The 23,802-nt window shown below is 34.2% G+C and overlaps 1 protein-coding gene across 1 annotated transcript in view; it reads right to left on the reverse strand.

Annotated features, from left to right (window-relative positions):
* Positions 1 to 11,163: 11,163 nt before the first annotated feature.
* The window catches only part of Cfap47 (cilia and flagella associated protein 47), a 393,644-nt gene continuing 381,005 nt past the window's right edge, over positions 11,164 to 23,802 (reverse strand). The window contains exons 64-65 of the mRNA XM_074062282.1: positions 17,254 to 17,422; positions 11,164 to 11,382 (exon numbers count right to left, since the gene is read on the reverse strand). Of these exons, the coding sequence (XP_073918383.1) occupies positions 11,164 to 11,382; positions 17,254 to 17,422 (388 nt within the window). The remainder of the gene's footprint in view (positions 11,383 to 17,253; positions 17,423 to 23,802) is intronic.

Here is a 23,802-nt window from a genome sequence, read left to right on the forward strand (position 1 = left end):
ACCTCCTGAAACTCAACAGAAAGGACTGTAGTAAGTCATTATAACCTATATATTTAAGTTGCTAGAAACTCCATAACTATTTCCACTGGAAAGTGGTAGGATTTCTTTTATGAATTACATTGGCAAATTTCTAATGGAATGTGTAGTTAAAAAACAACTCAGAGACACCAGTAAAAAGAACACAATATGTTTCATCCTTGATGGACCACCACGTCCCCCGTTCTTCTGCTCTACAAAAAAGAATAAACATAAAACAACATAAAAATAAAGAATGAACGAGATTTAAATAAGATAAACATCTTCACAGACCAGAGACAAAACAGAAAAGTGGAGTGGTTAACATGGAGCTCAAATTCCATATTCCAAAGCAGGCAGTGGAGGCTGCAGCTTCTCTTCCTATGGGGTAAGAATGATTAGAGTTCTTTCTTCCATGCAAAATGGGGAAATGGAGTTGGCCTCACTGCTTAAACCAAGGAGCTAGGATTCATAAAAGGGGAAAATACTGACAACTGTTGCCTGAGGCTACACTTATATGGAGCTGCCAGGCAATGTAAGCCAGAGGATACTGACATAGCCTCAGGACTGAGCTGCCCAGGGTTCACTAACCAGTCTTATAAATCTTTTACATCCCTACTAGGAAGGAGACCCAAGCATTGATTGTGCAGTAGCCTTATAACTTCTTGTTAGAGAGGAAGGAGCTAAGAGAATTAAAGGAAGATAAAATAATGTGAACCTAAAATATGTCCTCCTTAAATAATACTTTTATTCAAACTTCTAAAATGCATAAAGAAATCTAAAGCTCAGAAACACAATCAACATTTTAAGTGCTCTTACCATAGAAAATGATAAGTATGTGAAGAAATGCATGTGTTACTTAGCTAGAATTAATCATTCCATGGTATACATATATTTCAAAATATGCTGTGGATGGTAAATATAAAGTTTTTGTCCATTAAATAATTGATTATTTTAAAAATAGAAGAAATAGAATGAACAAAGCAAATATTAGAACAGAATTTATCTCTTGATGATGTTAATTTTGTGGAATAGTTTGACAAAGGTTTTATAACAAGCATGGCTGGGATACTCAAAGAGATAAAATAAAATATTAAATAAGAATTAATACATATAAAATGAATATGAAAATTAACCAAAGTGAAGTATGAGAAATAAAAATATAAAAATTGAAAACAAAATCAATAGACAAGATAAACTCTAAACATATCACTGCTGAATAGATTATTACTGACTTGAAAGGGAACACTGAGCACTTGCCTCATAGTAAAGAGACAAAAGATGGAAAATAGATGCCATTAGGATAGTTGCAAGGTCTATTGAGATCATTTACACTTAAACTTCAGACAGTAATCTCTTAGAAAGAAATATTTGATAACACATTAGCTGATACTTTTCTGATGCTGAAGAGAGATTCAAGTATTCAGTTAATACTGTACTTTAGTATATAGCTAAATAATTGTGATGATGATAATAACAATTAGATCCATTACTGGATATATATTAGAGAAATTTCAGAAAATCAAGACTAAAAGTAAAAAAACACAAAAGCTAAAAAATATCATTTTATCTAACAGTTAATAATTTGACAACAAATTTCCTATTATGAACATAAAAAAACCACAGAAAATGGGGTAATAGCTTCAAGGTGCTGAGGAGCAAAATAATTATGAACCCAGAATTGTATATCCATCAAAAGTATAACTTGAAAGTAAAGGCAGAATGAAAACTTTTTATGAATAAAAAACTAAAAGAAGTTGCTATAAACAAACCCTTGAAATACTTCAGTTAGAAGAAAGGTCCTAAATGAAAGCCATTTTCTTCTTCCTGCAAATAAATTTCAGTAACATTTTTTCAGGGAGATTGGGTTGAACTCAAAACATTCTTAAGGCTCTTTACAACCTGCCTTTACCTTTTCCTTCCCAGGTATAATGATTCCACATTTTCCAGTGTGTTCTCCAGGATCTGCACCTTGCTGCATTTACCTTAATGACAACAAGACCCCTTATTAGTGCTCCCCCTACATTAGGAGTAGGATCTAGATGTTCCTCTCTCTAACCAGTTTTGTCTCAGTTCACACCACATCATCTCTCTGCTGCTATTTCAATGTTTGTTTTACAGAGTTGTATCCATGCTCTTTTCTCTTGCTCAATAGTTTGTTTTAATGTGTGACCCTTGGAGTAAACTGGAAAATGAGTTAGAATGTTCGTTCTTGCCTGTTCCAAATATATGGCAGGTAGAAAAAGCAGTGAATTAATAGGGAGACACAGGTTCCAGAACTGTCTCTGCTTCCAGTTTAGAGCTTTTGATAAATATGCTAAATTTACTTCAAATAAAAGGACATAATGAAAGCTATAAAAGAGGGATTGAATTAGGTAATGTGGTAGATGTAAAGATTAAGATAAAGTCCCTCTCTTCCAAGAGCTCATAAATAAAGTGAGAGAAACACTTTTCCTCAAGGGACAATGAGGCATAACGCGATAAGAACTACAATAGCAAAAAAGCACATAGAGAAAAATCTGGGAAAAACAAAGTTAATTGAGATAAAAATCACCTGACAACTCAAAGTTATTCTGTTGGAAAATTTGAGCAGAGTTTTGAAAGATGGTACTTCACTGAACAAAAATGAGAAATAAAGTGTACATTAAGAAAAAACTAACCCAAAACAAACAAATAAGAAAACTTCCCAAGCAAAGATGAGCAAGAGTTCTGGTTTTGTTTTTTGAGGTAGTTGAGGACAAAACAGTGGTAAGATATTAAATTGAAGGGAGGCAGATGGTTGGATGCTTTAATTTCCAGCTGAGGAAGATAATCTATTCTGCAAGGAATAAGAAACTACTGCGAAGTTTGTGAATATGACTGATATGAAGAAACAACTGTGAATGTATTGGAGAGTGACAGGTTGCTGCAATTTAGACATGCTGTGTTTGAACAAGGCAGGTGCAGTAGACATAGAATGGCAGGATGGTTAAATGTAACTTTATAGAGGATGAAATAAAGGGCAAAAAAAATCAGAAAACTGAAGTGGAAATTTTTTTCAGTGGGACTGGGGTTTGAACTCAGGGCTTTGTACTTACAAAGCTGCAACTCTATTGCTTGAGCCACATATCCAGTCCTATAAGTGGAAAATTTTCAAATCACTTATTAAGCCTGTGGCTTTAAAACCTTGGAAATCTTTGCTCCATTATGTGTCTCACAGATTAAATTGGGTTGAAGGAGAAGTTCATGAGTGTCTCTCCAATTAAGTGGACATGTTTACTGGGTTTCTGTGTGCAACTTTCCTTGACAGAAGTTTTCTGCCAAATATAAAGAAAAATAACATTTTCAAATTTCTAAGACAAAATAAGGATTCAGACCATTAACTTCAGGATGCTTTCAGTGCAAAATGCTAAGCATCAATTTTGTTTTAATATTATGTAGGAAATCACTGGAAATATGTCTATCAGTTGTCCCAAAGATATCTTAAACATGTGGCAACCTAAAATCATTTAATTATACTTGAAGATTCTAATGGAATCTTCCTATGGCAATCAAACTTTATAGCATTGAATAAACACAAGTGACATTACAATGTGAAATTGGGAAAATTTGAATAAGCCCTTATTTATTTTTTTGTGGTACTTGGGTTTGAACTCAGGGCTTTGTGCTTGCTAGGTAGGCACTGTACCACTTAAGCTACACCCCAGCCCAAAGCTCTTAATTTAAAAAGTGTTTTTTCACTCTGAACTACTATCATCAATATTAACAAACACATATTGAGAATTTTCTACTCTAAATGAAGCTTAAAAAGGACTAGAATGATTCTGAGTACTTTTGGTTTTCTTTGGAAAAATTACAGAAAGAATAAATAAATACTGCCTCAAACTTCCTGAATCAGTTTTAAAAGATAAATATGATCCCTTATACCACCAATATTTATGACCCTCCCTCAATTTGCTGTACAACTTAACTCCTTTAAGTGACTATAGTAGTTCATATTTATCATTTTTAATTTTCCTTAATTATTCCTGTTCTTTTCTTGAGTTCCTTACTGCTGAGTGTTTAAGTTCAATGCAAACTCATTCTGGATCCAGGAAAGCACTATAATGGAGTGTTAATGCTACTGCAAATGAACTAAAATCATAGATCTGGAGCCCATCTTGCCAATGGTTTTATAGAAGGGAGGTTTGCTTATATTTTTTTGTATGTCAAGGTTCAGATATCTCACTATGTCTGATCCTCCAAATCAGACATAGTGCAGATATTTTGGGAGGTGACTACAGAAAATACCATAAAGGAATGGGAAGGGAGAATAGCTAATTCAAAAGGTGTCCTTGAGAAGGTTTACTACTTCAAGCAATGAAATCTTAGCTTATTTCTGCTGAAAACTTTGGCAAGAACACTGATAAAACACTTCAGAGTTGTTCCACTTCTAGAAAAGTATTCAGGAGTATTGTCAAGCTCCATTTGTACATTATATCTATCATTATTCAAAACGGAGTCCCAGGTGCATTAACTCTTGGGCATGTCTAATCCAACTCTTGTTTTCAGGTCAAGTATACTCATGTGGTCAACCATATCACAGAAGCAGAGAGTCAGGTATTGGCAGCGAAAAGCTTTTCACACATCTGCAAATGGTGTTTGCCAGGGGGAAATGGGCAGGGTACCTCCTGGTGTTCTCTTTGTGGCTCCAAATGCACTCCATCCTGTGCACTTTAATTCAAATTATTGGAGATTCTCGGTTAGCAGAGCAATTGTGATTCTCAGAAGATCCAATATAAAAAGTTTAAGATTATTTAAACATTATGCATTGGCATAAACACAATAACTATTAGTTTGTAAGCACATTCACCCCAAAGGTTATTTTACTTTCTGAAGGGCTTTTAGAGATTTTTACAAAGGCTTTGTGAGAAATATGTTCAGAGATTGGCCACCTTTCTACACCCCCTCCCACGGCACTGCAGTACAAAGAACAGACAAGTGATCTCTGACTCCATATTAATATATATATACACATACATATTTACAAAGCCAGAGAATGAGAAAGACTTTTGGAAATTCACAGAAATTTTACCCTTGTTCTTTCGAGGGTAAATTGCCTACACTCCACTTTACCCCTATTGCTGTAGGCAATAGTAAACAACTAATCCCATATGTACATTCCCAGAATTCTGCTTAACACTATGTAAGGAAATTAAAATTAATAGATATGCAGAGATTCCTAAAGGCCATTTTTGGCCTAATACAAAGGTTGCTAAACTTTCGTTCTGTAAAGAGCTAGAGAATAGCCAGGTGTGGTGGCTCAAGTCTCTAATCCTAATTACTTGAGAGGCAGAGAGAAAAGGATTGAGATTTGAAGCCATCCTGGAAAAGAAGTTAGTGAGACCCTACCTCAAAGAACAAGCCAGACATAGTGGTTCATGCCTGTAAGCTCAGCTCTATCTGAGGCTGGCCTTGGGCAATAGTATAAGAGCTTATCTGAAAAATAACTAAAGCACAAAGGTTTGTGGGTATGGCTCCACCAAAAGTGAGGTCCTGAGTTCAAACTCTACTGCTGCAAAAAAAAAGAGCGAGAGAATAAAGATTTTAAACTTTGTAGCTATATGGTTTCTAATTAACTTTGCTGTTGAAATGCAGAACTAGTCATAGACAATATATAAAGAAATGATTATAACGTGTTTCAATAAAGCTTTATTTATAACCATTAAAATTTGAATTTCCTGAACATTTCATCTGTCACACAATAATTATATCACTTTTTTCAACCATTAAAAATGTAAAAAATATTCTTAGGTAGTGGTCTGTGTAAAAAATAGTGACAGGTTAGATTTGTTCCACAGGCCGTAGTTTGCCAACACCTGTCTTAATATAGTTCTTTAGCTTTGCATTCAATGAAATTGGGTTCAAAAGGATAGTGAATGGTTTGTAGCAGAGCCAGCCACTTTGTGTTAAAATATCTTAAGGCTGTCCATACTGGACTCCAAATGATGGGTCCAAAAACATGTTCTTTTCTAATTCAATTAATGAATCATTCTCAAGGATCAGACACATATCAACATAAACATTCTTCTGAATCATTTTGAGATATACCCATACTACTTAAATACTGTAATATAAAACATAAAGGCGACATATACACATGTGTATCCACTTTTAAATTAACTACTTAAGTAGTAGATGATATTCCAAATAGCAGATATAAGAAATGGGGAATCCTTCTATGTTATATGCTAATTTTACCATTAATTTTTAAAAGACCCACAAGGAACATGAGAAATTAAGATTTTTATTAATTTTATTTTTCAAATACATGGGTATTTGAAATATATGCACAATAGTATACTCTTCAGCCTCAAAAAGGAAGGAAATCCTGTTATTTGTGGGAAAATGGATGAATCTGGAGGGTATTATGTTAAGTGAAATAAGTCAGTTACAAGAACAATAAATACCACATAAGCTCACTCAAGGAAGTAGAGAGTAGAATACTGACTATAATGCATAGAATCTACAGAGAGGATTTGAGAGATGTTGCTTAGAGGATATAAAATTTCAGTTAGAAAGAAGGAATGAGTCCAAGAAGTCTATTGTATAACATGGGAACTAGTTAATGCTAAAAAATCATTATGGTTCTCATGCTGGTTTATTTCTAGTTTTAGTTGATTATGATCTGATAAGATGTAAAAGGTATTTTAATTTTTCTTTGTATTTGTTCAACACTCATTTTTTGGCCTAAGATGTGATCCATTTTGGAGAAAGTTCCATGGAATACTGAGAAAAATGTGTAGTCTGCAGCTGTTTATTGGAATACTCTGTTGATGTCTGTTAAATCCATTTGATCTATGGTGCAGTTTAACTCAGAAATTTATTAATTTTTTTGTCTGGATTATATATATATGTTGATGAGAGTTGGGTACTAAAATCTCCCATTAATATTGTATCTGTATTTATCTTAACATACATATATGGGAAAATACAGTGAACAGACAGTTCTCAAAATAAGTACAAATGGCCATCATGGAAATGCAAATAAAAACTACATTGAGGCTGGGCATAGTGGTTCATACCTGTAATCCCAGCTGGTTAGGAGGTGGAAGTGGAGGTAGGACAATTGCGGTCCAAGGCCTGCCTGGGCAAAAGTATGAGACACAATCTAAAAGCAAACTAAAGCAAAAAGGGCTGGGGGGCATAGCTCATGTGGTACAGTGCTTGCCTAGCAAGGTCAAGGTCCTGAGTTCAATCCCCAGTACTGCCAAAAAAAAAAAAAGCTACAATGAAATTCCATTCCACCCTAGTCAAAATGGATATCAAGAAAAAAAATGTTGGAGAGGATGTGGCAGAAAAAGGAAACTTTACACACTGCTGTTGGGAACGTAAAGTAGTTTAGCCACTATCAGTATGAAGGTTCTTTAAAAAACTACAACCAGAACTACCATATGATTCAGCTATAGTACTGCTGGGTGTAAACCCAAAGAAATCAGGGTAGACTTATAATACAGATAGCTGCATACCTAGGTTTATTGTAGCACTATTCTCAATAGCTAAACTATGGAATCAGCCTAGGTGCCCATCAACAGACAAATTTATAAAGACAATGTATATACACAATGGATTATTATTCAGTCACAAAGACTGGAATTCTATGGTTAGCAGGAAAATAAATAGAACTGGAGATCATCATGCTAAGTAAAATAAGCCATTCTTACAAAACCCAGTAACTCATATTTTCTTTCATATGTGGGATCAATGGGGAAAAGAGGGGGGGAGAGGAATATCAGAAAGGGTAATAGAGGGGGTGAATATGATCGATGTAAATTGTATGCATGTATGGAAATGTCATAATAAAACCACTTATCTGTACAATTAATAATATGATAATAAAAATTGCTAAGCATGTATGTTTTGAATGTTCCTACCACAAAAGGTATGTGAAGTGTTATATATATATATTATATCATACCATATATGTATATTTATATAATTTAATATCATATTTATTCATTCATATGATTTATTATAATAAATATATTATATATATTAGCTCAGGCTGGCCATTCTACACTATATACATATTTCAAAACATTACATTGTTTAGTATAAATACGTATGTTTTTTATATGTCAATTAAAAATAAGGTGCCATAAGCAACATCTACATGAGAAATTGAGTTGTAGCAGCATTTGTATTTGAAATACTGTTGTCACCAAAATCATGCTTGAGTGCACCTGTGCACTTTTTTATTTAAAAATGCACATTGTGGCATCCAACACTTTGTGACATGTCCATGTATTATATCCTGAATTGATTCATCTCCATTTTTCTCCTTTATACTTTAGTCATCTTCTTATGGTGAGTTCCACAGGTTTAAAAATTCTATATTTATTTTTGTATAGAAAATACATCAACCATATTCATGTTGTTTACTTTCTTCTTTTATCCTTCCCCTTTTAGCATGATCTGTTTTTCATTCTTGTCATTCATTGTTTAGGTATCTGTTCATTGGTCAGTGGCATTTTTGCCTGTACCTACATTGTGTTAAGTCAACGTAACCCACTCCACTGCACTTCCTTGCACTTTCCCTCCATCCTTTGTTGTTTTACAGTTTTCAGTGTGGTTTCTTGTTTCTTGTTCCTACACAGATGTGATATATTTCATTATTATTCACTATATTTCTTTCTTTCGTTTCCTCCTCCCTTGCTCTCCTCTACTAGTCCCACTTTTAGATACATGCTTTGTATATATTTCTATGTACATATAATATTACTTCTATTTGTATTGGGTCTATATTCACATATGAGAGAAAACATGCTGCCTGAGATTTCTCTAATCTCTCTAAGATTAACAAAGAGAGCAACATGAAACTAAAAATCTTCTGCACAACAAAAGATATGGGCACCAGATTGAAGAGGCTGCCCACAGAATGGGAGAAAATCTTTGCCAGCTATACATTTGACAAGAGATTAACAACCAGAATATACAGGGAACTCAAAAAACTAAATTCCCCCCAAATCAATGACCCAATGAAGAAATGGGCAAATGAACTGAATAGAGTTTTTTCAACAGAAGAAGTTCAAATGGTCAAAAGAATACATGAAAAGAAATGCTCACCATTCCTGGCCATAAAGGAAAGACAAATCAAAACCACACTAAGATTCTACCTCACTTCTGTTAGAATAGCTACTATCAAGAACACAAATAACAACAAATGTTGGTGAGGATGAGGGGATAAAGGAGCCCTCATACACTGTTGCTAGGAATGTAAATTAATACAACCACTATGGAAAACAGTATGGAACCTCCTCAAAAAACTAAAAATAGAACTGCCATATGATCTAGCAATACCACTTCTAGGGGTGTAACCAAAAGAATGTAAGTCAGGTTACAATAAAGGCACCTGCACACCCATGTTTATTGCAGTATTATTCACAATAGTTAAGCTATGGAAAAAGCCAAGATCACTACTGACAAATGGATTAAGAAAATGTGGTATTTACATACAATGGAATTTTACTCAGTCACAAAGAAGAATGAAATTTTGTCATTTGTAAATGGGTGGAACTAGAAAACATCATTTTAAGTGAAGTTAGCAAGGTCCAGAAAGCCAAAGGCTACATGTTTTCACCCTGTACTTTATTTTTAGTTTTTTTAAATTGTTGTGCTGGGTAGGAGCACATTGTGGCATCCAACACTTTAAAAGTGAAGCAATTCCAATGCTTGCAACCAAAGTCCATTTTGAAAACACACACATCAAAACAACACTTAGATTTCATTTCACCCCAGTTAGAATAGCCATAATCAAGGACAATAACAGCAACAAATGCTGGTGAGGATGCAGCGAAACAGGAACCCTTATACACTGCTGGTGGGAATGCAAATTAGTACAACCACTATAGAAAGTGGTATGGAGGTTCCTCAAAAAACTGGAGATAGAACTGCCATATGATCCAGTGATACCACTCCTGGGCATCTACCCAAAGGGAAGTAAGACAGGATACAATAGCGACACCTGTACATAGATGTTCATCGCAGCACTATTCACAATAGCTAAGCTGTGGAAACAATCCAGGTGCCCTACAACTGATGAATGGATCAAGAAATTGTGGTGGAGATACACAATGAAGTATTACTCAGTCATAAGGAATAATGACATGTGGTTTGAAGGTAAATGGATGCAATTGGAGGACATCATGTTAAGTGAAATAAGCCAGGCTCAGAAAGACAAAGGCTGCAATTTTTCTCTCATATATGGAAGATAAATCCAAAAGATAAACATATACACAAAAACAAGCATGATCATATACAAACTCAGATGTAGAATATGTTTGTAATAGTTAAACTAGTCTATGTAACTTGGCAAACAAGGGAAAAGAAAAGAGGATGAGAGATCATCAATAACATTGTAAAACATAACATCTCTGAAGGTAGAGCATATAACGATGTGCATTGAAAGCTGTTGAAAAATGGGGGGGTGGGAGGTAAAAGGATAAGGCAGAGTAATGGAAGGGGTTTAATGGACCAAAGTAAAGTATATCCACAGGGGGGATACATTAAGAAACATCTTTGAACATCAACTTAAATATTAATAATGACAGACAGGACTATAAAATAGGTATAGCATGTGAGGGAGGAGGGTGATTGAAGGAGATTAAGGTGAGGGTATATGGTTGATGGACTTCATATACCTATATGAAATAGAACAAAGAAACCTCTTGCAATTGGTTTAAGTGGGGGTGTGGAGGGGGCTGAAGGGAAGAGACAATGGAGGTGATGTAACTAATGTACAACATAAGTCTAATTGGAATTGTCCCTATGAATCCCCCCCATATAACACATATATCCTAATAAAAATTTATAAAATAAACAAATGAATAAACAAAAAAACAGATGCAGTGCTGGCAGAGTAGCTCAAGTGGTACAGCGCCTGCTTATCAAGTGTGAGGCCTTGAGTTCAAACTCCAGTACTGCCAAACAACAAGAATAAAAATAAACAAACCCCAACACAACTCAAGAATCAGTTATTCAAAGAATAGATTAAGTCAGCATTTTAAAAAACAAAAAAGATATAAGACCTAAAGTATTAAATCATTATTCCTCAGAAATATTTAAAAAGTGATATAATAATAATGAAAATATTCAATTATATTTGAGACCAAGAAATGCTTTGGCAAGAATTTATTTATTCTTATTCTTTCTCACCAATGGAGCACCCTTAAAGGTAGAAGATGGCCCTGTCCTTTGGAGTTTAACATTTTCATGGATAAAATTACGCTGAACAATGGGCATCGTGTCATGTATCTTGTTAGTAGCATCAATTTTGGGTTTTACATTTATCAGTGGTGTGAGCTCTGGAGGTAACCCATTTATTTCATACAACCAGTATGATTCTTCTGTCTGGAAGTAAAGAGAGAGAGATTTTTATTTGAAATATCCAGAGGCTTGGAAAAATATAAGCTAACATTCATCACAATTAGCAACTTCTTTTTGTCATACAGGGTACGGAAAAATTAAAAAATTGAAACTGCACCTATAATGAAACTTAATGTGAAAATAAATTGAAAGCTCTTGGCTTGACTTTATGAAGCAAAGATTATTTCACTGAAATCTCTCAGCTAAAGGTCTGCCCTGTAGGTGAACTAAACATAAGAGAAACCAATCTATTTGACAGATATCACACTATTGCCATTAATGGGAACTATTGTTCCCATTCAATATGTTCCGTTCAATATGAATCTATACATGAAATTTTAAGTATAGCCATAGAAATTACTGGCAAAATACACTGATCCGATTTTTATGTATTGAAGTCATATAACCTTTTGAATAAACCAAGAGAGTGGTATGAGATCATTGATGACAATCAATCTAAATCCAAGTTAGCACAACTTATATAGGGATTTATTTAAAAATCTTTCATTTGCTGTGCATATAGTATGTACAGGAAACACATATAATTCCTAAGTCTTATTGAATTAGGCATTCTACCATTTTGCATGTTTATGTTAATACCTTTACATACTTACGTTAAGTCCCATTGTTTCTGCATAATTTCTTAAAGTCACTAGTTTTTAATATAGGCTTTCTCATCACACTAACATTTGTACCATGTATGCTCACAGAACTAATTATGAGCAGTCCCAGACTAAGTGAATATTACAATACACCAAGCTTAATATATAATGTAATATCTATCAATGAATATTGATTAAGGACAGGAATTTCTTTCACATTTGGTATGGCGTTATTTTAATCATATCTAACCCCTTTATTGAGTGCTTATAGTAATTATGTATTCAGATACAATGATTTAAAAGAGGGTCAAACCAAGAAGAATAATACATTTGAGTTAAGTAAAATTTTTCTTCGCATAAGTATACTTGAAGTTTGAAAACCAAAGCTAGATTTTGGAAATTGTGCATATGCCATTGTAAACTTTTTCCAGAACAAGTGACCCACTTTGTGGGCACAAATTAGTGATCTAAACAAATAAGACTGCACTATATTTGCACTTGGAACTAATATGTGAGTTACAAGAAGGGACCCATACTCATGCCCAGCATTTACTGACTTCACATAAGTAAGCTATATAAAGGGATCTACACCCACATCCAAGAAACATAGTAGGTACAGAGTTATAAGGAGGGACTTGTACCTTCATCTGACACTTATATCCAAGACCTTTTGAAAATGATAAAGACATTACTTTTAAACTCCCAATTATATTTCATGTATTTCAATTAAGACTCTATTACTTTCACAGTAAATGATGCGGAGTGTGTGTATACACATTTTGAGGAAGTTATTCATGCCCTTTTTTCCAATATGCTATATAACAATAAAAATAATAAGCTTATTTTACAAAATTAAGATTACATATTATTGTTTTATCTATGGTTAAATTTCTTCAATCTAAATGTGAATATAAACAATTACCTGTTTAAACTTTCAAAAACAGTTTTCTACCCAAATCTCCCTTAGAAAATATAAATAAAAATAAAATGCAGAAGTTAAAATAAGAATGTGTTAATAACTATATATCATTAATGACTCTTAGAAGTCAGCATTGATTATTACAAAAGAATGCCAAATTGATCATTATACTCAATTACTAAAGAAAAATTTAAAAACCCACAAATTTTCATAATGATGAAATACCAAAGCCAATGAGTGCATGGAGTGAATAACCAAAACTATGTTGTTAAGTACATGGTCTGTGGTCACCCACATCCCTCAAGTGTTTCCATTTCAATGTCTACTCCATCTTTCAATTGCCTATATCTGCACCTCTTTGACTCAGGCATCTCTGCTGGTGCCAGAGTATTAACAGTCCCTAGAAGCATTCTTTCGTCAAAAGCTAGAATAGTGCAAAGTGGCATATAAAAGCCCTAACTTCCTGGTCACCTTTGGTGTGAAAATGCTGAGATATGCATTTGGACTATTTCTCAGAAATCTCTCATAGGATCCACATATCACCTATGTCTGGTTATGCCTCTAGTTATATCAGGGGCATCTACATATAAATACAATATATGTTATATGTTACTCTATATAAATATAATGTATACAAGTTATTTTATATAAATAGAAAGTATCATGTTTGATATCGGATAATTTTGATCTCACATTTTTTATAAGCCAAGATTTATCATGCTTGCTTTGGAAAATTCAACAGCTCTTCTACTCTCTTTAAGTAGCAATGTTTTTTGTAAAATAGTCTGGCCAAGTTAACTTTAGCCCCTTCAAAGCTAGTGCTATCTGCTTTGTTTAATATTTAGGAAAGAGTTTTTAATCATTATAAATGTAATTTAATTCAATAGGAAATCACAAAGCTTCCTAATATGACTGTTGAGACTTGTATGGGTAATATTTAATTAAACTATTCTTACAAAAATCATTTTTATTTTCAAGTGAAGCCCAATGAAAATAATATTGCTGCAAATATTGAATTAATGATTAATATCAATAAGTTTTTTCAATGTTGATAATCACATACTCAAGAGGCTGAGGTAGGAGGTTTGTGAGTTTGAGGCCAGTCTGAGCTACATAGTTAAGACCCTGTTTCAATGAACAAAAAATAACAAAAAAAGATGATGATATAAATAATATATTCATAAGGAATAATAACATGTGGTTTGAAGGTAAATGGATGCAATTGGAGGACATCATGTTAAGTGAAATAAGCCAGGCTCAGAAAGACAAAGGCTGCAATTTTTCTCTCATATATGGAAGATAAATCCAAAAGATAAACATATACACAAAAACAAGCATGATCATATACAAACTCAGATGTAGAATATGTTTGTAATAGTTAAACTAGTCTATGTAACTTGGCAAACAAGGGAAAAGAAAAGAGGATGAGAGATCATCAATAACTTTGTAAAACATAACATCTCTGAAGGTAGAGCATATAACGATGTGCATTGAAAGCTGTTGAAAAATGGGGGGGTGGGAGGTAAAAGGATAAGGCAGAGTAATGGAAGGGGTTTAATGGACCAAAGTAAAGTATACCCACAGCGGGGATACATTAAGAAACATCTTTGAACATCAACTTAAATATTAATAATGACAGACAGGACTATAAAATAGGTATAGCATGTGAGGGAGGAGGGTGATTGAAGGAGATTAAGGTGAGGGTATATGGTTGATGGACTTCATATACCTATATGAAATAGAACAAAGAAACCTCTTGCAATTGCTTTAAGTGGGGGTGTGGAGGGGGCTGAAGGGAAGAGACAATGGAGGTGATGTAACTAATGTACAACATAAGTCTAATTGGAATTGTCCCTATGAATCCCCCCCATATAACACATATATCCTAATAAAAATTTATAAAATAAACAAATGAATAAACAAAAAAACAGATGCAGTGCTGGCAGAGTAGCTCAAGTGGTACAGCGCCTGCTTATCAAGCGTGAGGCCTTGAGTTCAAACTCCAGTTTCATTTATACAATGATTTAACCTTTTACATTTTCTTCACATTTACCATGGGAGTGAGTATGGAATTGAAATTAAGAACTGGGATTTGGAGTCAAACAGATTGAAGCATGATTTTAAGATCATTGGTTTGATATATGCAATAACTTATGAATCTCAGGGAAATTATGCCTAGCATAAAAAGTCAATTTCAAAAGCTTCTGCAGCATGTGATTCCATTTATATAATATTCTATAAATGGCAGAACCATAACAAAGAAAAAAAGATCAGTGGTTGTTGGAAATAGGGTAGGAATCACAGTCCTGGATATATCTATAAAAGATTAGCTCAAGGTAGTTCCTTTGCACTCATGGAAAAGTTCTGTACCTCAGTTGTGGTTGCAGTTACATACATCTTATACATGGGTTCAAATTGCCTAGAGGCACAGACAAACATACAGATGTAAAAAGTTCTAAAAATGGAATAAGGTCTCTACTTAGTACTTTACCAATATCAATTTCCTTGTTTAGATGTTTCACTATTGATATATTAAATGTCACCATTGGTGGAAATTGTGGGAAGGTTTCTTAGAACTCTGTGTTATTAAAACATGTTTTTAAAACTTAAAAATATGAGATTTAGGAGTCAGATGGAAATTTTAACATTAAATGAATATTTGATATATGTTGATACTATGGAATTATTGGTAATTTTTAGATTTAACAATGGTACCATGGTTATGAATTTTTCATTTGTGGATTAGTAGGAAATGTTTACAAATAACACAATGCCTTGGCTTTTCCTTAAAGTAATATAGAAAATGTGGTAGGGTTGTATGTAGGTAAAGCATGACTGGTCATGAGTTAATAAGGACTCATACTAGATTTTCAGTACATTTAGATTAATTATTCTATTTCTCCACACATTTGGAATTTTACATAATGAAAATCGAATTAACAAAATAATTTACTTTCCTTTCTTTTTTTCCTTCTTTTTCTCTCTTCTTTTTGAAACATGGTCTTATTATGTACTGCAGGTTGACCTCAAACTCAAGATCCTCCTGCCTTTACTTCTCAAGTGCTGGCGTTAGAGCCATGCACCAACATGCTCGACCAAAATAATAGTTTCTTAAACACTTATCAATTTTTAATTAGTCCCCATATATGCTTTATCAAATTGTGCCACTTCAGACTAACTGAAAATGCTATGCTTTCAGTTGATCCCATATAAACTCATGTAAAACCTTCAATTGTGATAAAGTAATTTAATTGTCAAATTGATACAGGGAAACTAGGCACATATTTTGTTGGTAAAACTTGCTAAAAGTTAATATCAGAAATGTTCACTGTGTGTTAGATAAAATGAATATCATTTTAATTTGCAAATTTTTCAAAAATGATAATTTAAATAAGCAAGTACAACATAGTTACTTTAAATTAGGTATCAATGAGGGCAATGGGAAATGTGCAGCAAGGCAAAAGAGGCTTTACATTTTTATTTGCTAGGTTATTTAGACTCCTAGAAAGATGGAAAAATAGAAATAACTTTCTCAAACCATATGCAACATTTTATTTTCTCTGTTTCTTAAAATAATATTTTTCTGCCTAAGGTACTACCCTAATTATTATTTGATTTAAAAGTCTAGAAATTACTTTGGCACCAGTTGTATGTTATAAGGTGACAATAGACTCTTTATGCCTATGCTACTGAAAGTAAACTATAGTAATAATCTTTTCCAAAACAATTTGAAGGTTGTCTTTAGCCTAAATGTTCTCACTATAAGATATATGGGAAATTTTATAGGAAAATTTTCTTTACTGGATAAATTTTTGAAATTGAATTTACTTTACCTAGTAGTAAAATGATCACCTTAACAGACTTCACATATAAATGTTCCACTTTATATCATACTGTTTTTTCAATTCGAAATAAAATTTACCTTCTATTTCATTTTCTTCATTTTAGACTTCAATGTTTTGACAACACCCTATACCTCAACCAAAGTTTCTAAAATGTCTATTTCAAGTAACTTAAAGTCCTGCAGAAGGTTATATGTGACTATATAAATTATCTACAATCATCATTTGTCTCTTCTTCATCTCTTTAAATGCGCAAGGGAAGTAATTTCTTACTTTCCTCTGGTGGTGTCAACCTTTTTGTTATATTCTGAATTTAAATTATTTTGCTAGACAAAAGGGAAATAAAAGAAGAAGCAGTTGAAATAAATTGACTTTTGCAAGGCAATAGTGTTACTGTTTGTCTTTGATAACTGTGTGAAGCCTTTTCTCCTTAGTTCACTTAATGCTTTCAGTGACAGGAAATAGCCTTCATTATTGCCCTTATAGAACTTACCTGTATTACTAGTGTTGCTTTGTATCTCTTACTGTACATTTGGGGTACAAATCCTACAACAAGGAGAGTCCCTTTAGTATAAAAAGGAGGAAGTTCCCCAGACTGAGGTTTTATGAAAAACTCTGGATCACTGCCAGGTAGGAAGGTTGCGGTGAATGGCTCAGTATATCTGGAAAAAGAAATGTGAATATCAACCTGTCAAGTTTGATCATTATCTCATTCTCTTTGTGAGAAATTGGCAAACAGTTTGAATCCTGCTGTAATAGTCCTATCATTAAACATTAATACTGAATGCTTACAGAAAAAGATTGAGGAGGCATTTTTTTAAATTACTGAAAGGTGTCATTCTTCTCACAGTGAATAAAATAAAACCATAAAGAGTTTTTAAATCACATCTTATATTCACAATGTACCAAGATAAATATAAAACTGACATATATAAAAACTGGCATAACCTGATGTCTCAAATGAAAAATTAGCCATTTTAAGTAAATTCACATGTGTTATAGTTGGCCACTAAAACCTTTTGGTTTTACTACTATTCCATTATGATATTTTCTTACTCTCCTTTAGCTTTCCATTTGCTTAGTGAGATTACTGAGCCTGCCTATGGATTATGGGATCTACACACACTTCATATACCAAGGTCCAGGTACTAGTAATTCCTTACACTCATTGCCATTTTGTCAGATTTTCAATCTCCAACAATATCCCCCCTATAAACATCCCCCAATTAACTATACCACTTTACCTAAAATTGCTTAGTTCTTGGCACAACCATATTAGGCTTTACTCTAGTCATAGAACCTAATTTAATAACCTATCTAACCTTAGATAATCTATAATCTAAGAGCTAAATTTTCCTCATGCTCCTTTAACTTTTCTAACCTACTTGGGTTCTTTCCAACTATCTGTTCACTGCAACCCCACAAATTTGTGAGTTAGCCAAAAAACAATCCCAAATTTGATTAGAAAAAGCTACCCATAAAACATCTCAAATATTCAAATTATAGCTAAAACAATTATGTCAAATCAAGAAGGAACAATTTATACTTCCTTTCATTCATTCTTTTAATTTTCCTATGTACAATTTTAATTATCTATTACCTCGGTAACATTGATGTAGCAGGGAGGAAGTCCAGAAAAAAAACAGACAGGCTGTGTTCTGATAATGTAACAGGGGGAAGGGATGGCATAGCAGAGAGATAAAACTTAAAGAATTGAAACATGAAGGTCACAAACACTGAGGGAATGAAATAGCCAATAAAGTCACATGCAGCCATATGTGGGTTGAGCTTCGCTTTTTGCTTTTGTAACCTGCTTGCAAGGGTATATAAGGTGAGAACCCTTTGTTCTCAGGGCTCAGCCTTTGGACACGAGTCTGCTGGGTCTGTGCTGGCACAGTAAAACATTGCTTCCTGCTAATCTGCTTGTTTCCTATATCTCAGCTTGAGATTCCCACAACAATATTAATTACAATAAAAATGCTAACAAACAATGACCAGCTAGCCACTACCATTAATCAACTTCCATAACTATATAATGCAGCAATACCTATAGAATCTTCATAAAGGTAACCTAACTCCTCCCCCAAACAAGAAAAAACCTATACTCAAAGTTAGCAGAAAGAATAGAGAAATTAGAGCAGAGATAAATGAAATAAGAGAATCCGAAGACAATAGATAAAAATCAATGAAATTATGCATTGGTTTATTGTAAAGGTCAATAAAGTTGACAAACCTTTAGCTATACTATCTTAAAGGCGGATATTTAAATAAATAAAATAAAAAGGGTATGTTATAATTGATGCTGAAATAAAAAGGATTGTGAGACTCTTAAGAAAACCTATAAGTCAAAAACATTGGATAACTCAGGAGAAATGGATAAATATCTACAAATATATAATATACAGTATCAACTCATAAAGAAACAGAAAATCAATAGTCAAAATAATTCCATGAAAAAACAGTGAAAGGCTAGATAACTTCACTAGTGAATTTTATCATTTAAAAGTTCCTTATCAATCTCTTCCAAAAATTGAGAAGGGAACACTTTCAAAATCATTTTATGATGCCAGCATCAGCCTGATGCCAAAAGCAGACAAAGACATTACAAGAAAATAAAACTATAGGTTAAAATCCCTGATGAACATAGATATAAAAAAATTCAACAAAATACTAAAAGGATGAATTCAACAGGGCTTTAAATGGGTCATACAATGATCAAATGAGTTTACCTCTGGGAGGCAATAATGATCCAATATATGGATATGAGTCAATGTGGTATACCATATTAACAGAACACAGTATAAAACTGCATGATTACCTTAATAGGTACAGAAAAATCAGTTGAAAAATTGGTTTTGTCATATATTAAAACACATATCTAAAAATACTCCATAGAGAAACACTGAAAACTTTTACTCTAAGATCAGGCACAGAGATTCCAAGATGGCGGCTAGAGGGAGGAAGAAGAAAGCGTGCCTCCTAAAGTAAAATCTTGGAGAGACACAGGAGATACACCTCACAGGAAAAACCACCGAGAAGAGGCAAAACTTTGACTCCTCCACACCCCCAGCCCACACATAGCATCTCCACTTCATGTTAAACGGAGAAACCAGGAGGGCTCCTGCACCACTGCCAGATGGCAGTGCCCAGATGGCTTGGGAAGACATGGACCACAAGGTGAGCTAAGTGGTACATGGTACTCCCACAGACAACCCTGGGCCAGATCAGCATAGCCCTCTGGACAGACCAACCCCCACCTAGGGAAAAAAGAAAAAAAACTGAATAATAAGCAATAACAACAAAAGAGACACGTAGCAAAGAGGATGGGGTGCCCTGAGTGCTAAAGAGTGGGGGGAGGGGAAATCCCTCACAACAAGCTGGCTGGAGAAGGCAGGAGCAGTGGCACATGCCCAGCAACCAGGAGTGGGAAAGCTTGTAAAAGCAATGATGGGTGGAAAACTCCACAGGACAGGGGGGAAGGCCCACTTCCCATGTGAACTGTAAATAAAAACACAGGCCTGAGAAAGCTGGTGCAGTGTCACCTCCCCCACTGTGCTTGGAAAGGGGAAAGCTTGTAGTAGTGGTGGTAGCACCCAGGAGAACTCTGAGTAAACAAAGCCTGTGGGGCCAGGTGAGTGTTAAGCTCACTCCTGAGATCTGCATAAATAAAGCCTACAGCAACAGCAGGCTGACAGCAACAGGCAGGTGAGCTGCAGCCTCAGATAGCCATTCACAGAACTGTCTCCAGACTCTTTTTTTTCTCCCTACCTTTGATAAGACAACAACCGAACTATACCTGCATGCAGAAAATCTTACTGAAACTGTATTGCATTTAAACATGGGACACTTTGTGGTGTTTTTTTTGTTTTGTGTTTTTTTGTTTGGTTTGGTTTGGTTTGGTTTTTTTCCCCTTTGATGAGACAACCACAGAACTACTTCTCAGACACCATCTCCAGGATTGGAGGCTGAAGGATGAACACCAAAATTATTAAGACTGAAAATTTATTGCATTTGAACTTGGTAGGTCTTTTTATTTTTTTATTTTTCATTTAAAACATTTTTTATTACTTTATTTTTTTCTTTTATTTATTTATTTTTTTTTTCAATCCTCTCTCTCTCTAATGCCTGTTCTGCTTACTGTTGATTAGTACACTATTCCTCCCTGTTTATATCTTTGAAATTTTTTGTTTCTTTGTTTTGTTTTTTTCAACTTGTTTGTATATTTGTTTTTCCCTTTTTCTTTAACTTCTTTGCTTTCCCTCTTCTCTCACCCTTCCATTCTAGATACCACCATTGTTAGTATTACAAGCTAGGAAATACTTAATTACACACAGTACAGGGACATTAACAACACCAAGGGCAATGACAGGAAGACAGAAAAAACAGGGAAACCAGTTTCTCCACAGCAAAAAATTAGTACAGGAACCAGAGGGAAGTGAAGAAAACAGATACTCAGATCCAGAAGCCAACAAAATGATGATAAACTATGCCAAAGAACCCAATGAAGCCCACAAGAATAATCTAAAAGAAGAAATACTACAGGTAATCAATGAGAATCTTATAGAGATGATACTGGATATGGTCAACCAAAATGTACAAGAGACATTCAAGAAATTCCAAGACAACAAAAATAGAGAATTTGAAAAAGCGCAAGAAGAAATAAAAGAAACCATAGAAGCATGGTATAAACACCAAAGTGAAACAAAGAACATGATTAATAGATAAATGAACTCAGGAAAAAAACAGACAACATTAAAGAGAAAAAAACTTAGGATATGGAAAACCTCAGAAAAAAGAACAAAACAGCACTGCAAAACAAAATAGAAGGCCAATCAAGCAGAATAGAAAAAACAGAACACAGACTCTCAGAACTCGAAGATGAAATGGTAATTAAAGGAAAAACCAAAGAACTATTAGTTAAACAAATCAAGACCTGTAAAAAGAAAATGCAAGAACTCACTGACTCCATCAAAAGACCAAACCTGAGAATCATGAGCATTGAAGAAGGAGAAGAGGTGCAAGCAAAGGGAATGTGCAATATATTCAACAAAATAATAAGAGAAAATTTCCCAAATCTACAGAAATCTATTCCCATACAGAGGCAAGAGGCCTCCAGAACACCAAACAGACCAGACCAAAATAGATCTGTCCCAAGGCATATTATCATTAAAACAACAAGTACAGAGACTAGAGAAAGAATATTGAAGGCTGTAAGAGAGAAAAAACCAAATAACATACAAAGGTAAACCCATCAAAATCACAGCAGACTTCTCAACAGAAACATTAAATGCAAGAAGAGCTTAGGGTGAGATCTTCCTGGCACTGAATGAAAATAACTTCAACCCCAGGATACTCTACCCAGCAAAACTATCATTCAAAATAGATGGAGCAATAAAAGTCTTCCATGTTAAGCAGAAACTAAAACAATATGTGACTACAAAGTCACCATTACAAAAGATTCTTCAAGGGATTCTGCACTCAGAAAGTGAAACCCAACATAACCATGAAAGGGCAGGCAGTGCCAAACTACAAGAAAAGAAAAAGCAAGAAAGTAGAGAGTAACCTCAATGTAGGTACACACAATCAAACCTTCAAACAACTAAGACAACAAAATGGCAGGAATCACCACATACCTATCAGTACTAACACTTAATGTTAATGGACTTAATTCCCCCATCAAAAGGCACCATTTGACAAAATGGATTAAAAAGGAAGATCCAACAATTTGTTGCTTACAGGAGACCCATCTCATTGACAGAAATAAGCATAGGCTTAGGATGAAAGGCTGGAAGAAGATTTACCAAGCCAGTGGCCCCCCAAAACAGGCAGGAGTAGCAATACATATCTCTGACAAAGTAGACTTCAAACCTACATTGATCAAATGAGATAAAGCAGGACATTCCATACTAATAAAAGGGGAAATAGACCAAAAGGAAATAACCATTATCAACCTATATGCACCCAATGTCAATGCACCCAAATTAGTAGAATCAGGAATGCAAAAGGGGAGAAGACAACAAACACCATGGAAGTTCTGGAAATCATCAGAGACTACTTTGAGAACATATATTCAAATAAATTCTAAAATCTTAAAGAAATGGACAGATTTCTAGATACATATAATCATCCAAAACTGAACCAAGAGGACATTAATCACCTGAATAGATCTATAACACAAAATGAAATTGAAGCAGCAATCAAGAGTCTCCCTAAAAAGAAAAGCCCAGGACCTGATGGATTCTTTGCTGAAATCTATCAGACCATTAAAGAAGAACTTATACCATCCTCCTTAAACTGTTCCACAAAATAGAAGGGGAAGGAAAACTGCCAAACACATTTTATGAAGCCAGCATTAAACTTATTCCAAAACCAGGCAAAGACACCTCCAAAAAAGGAGAACTATAGGCCAATCTCCTTAATGAACATTGACGCAAAAATCCTCAACAAAATAATGGCAAACCGAATTCAACAACACATGAAAAAGATTATTCACCACGACCAAATAGGCTTCATCCCAGGGATGCAGGGGTGGTTCAACATACGAAAATCAATAAATGTAATAAACCACATTAACAGAAGCAAAGACAAAAACCACTTGATCATCTCAATAGATGTAGAAAAAGCCTTTGATAAGATCCAACACCATTTCATGATAAAAGCTCTAAGAAAATTAGAAATAGAAGGAAAGTACCTCAACATTATAAAAGCTATACATGAGAAACCTACAGCCAGCATTACACTTAACAGAGAAAAACTGAAACCATTCCCTCTAAAATCAGGAACCAGACAAGGATGCCCACTATCTCTACTCCTATTCAACATAGTACTGGAATTCCTGGCCAGAGCAAATAGGCAAGAAGAAGGAATAAAAGGAATACAAATAGGTAAAGAAACTGTCAAAATATCCCTATTTGCAGATGACATGATCCTATACCTTAAAGACCCAAAAAACTCTACTCAGAAGCTCCTAGACATCATCAATAGCTATAGCAAGGTAGCAGGATATAAAATCAACATAGAAAAATCATTAGCATTTCTATAC

The sequence above is a fragment of the Castor canadensis genome, chromosome X (assembly GCF_047511655.1).
Source record: "Castor canadensis chromosome X, mCasCan1.hap1v2, whole genome shotgun sequence".
In the NCBI taxonomy this organism is placed as follows: Eukaryota; Metazoa; Chordata; class Mammalia; order Rodentia; family Castoridae; genus Castor; species Castor canadensis.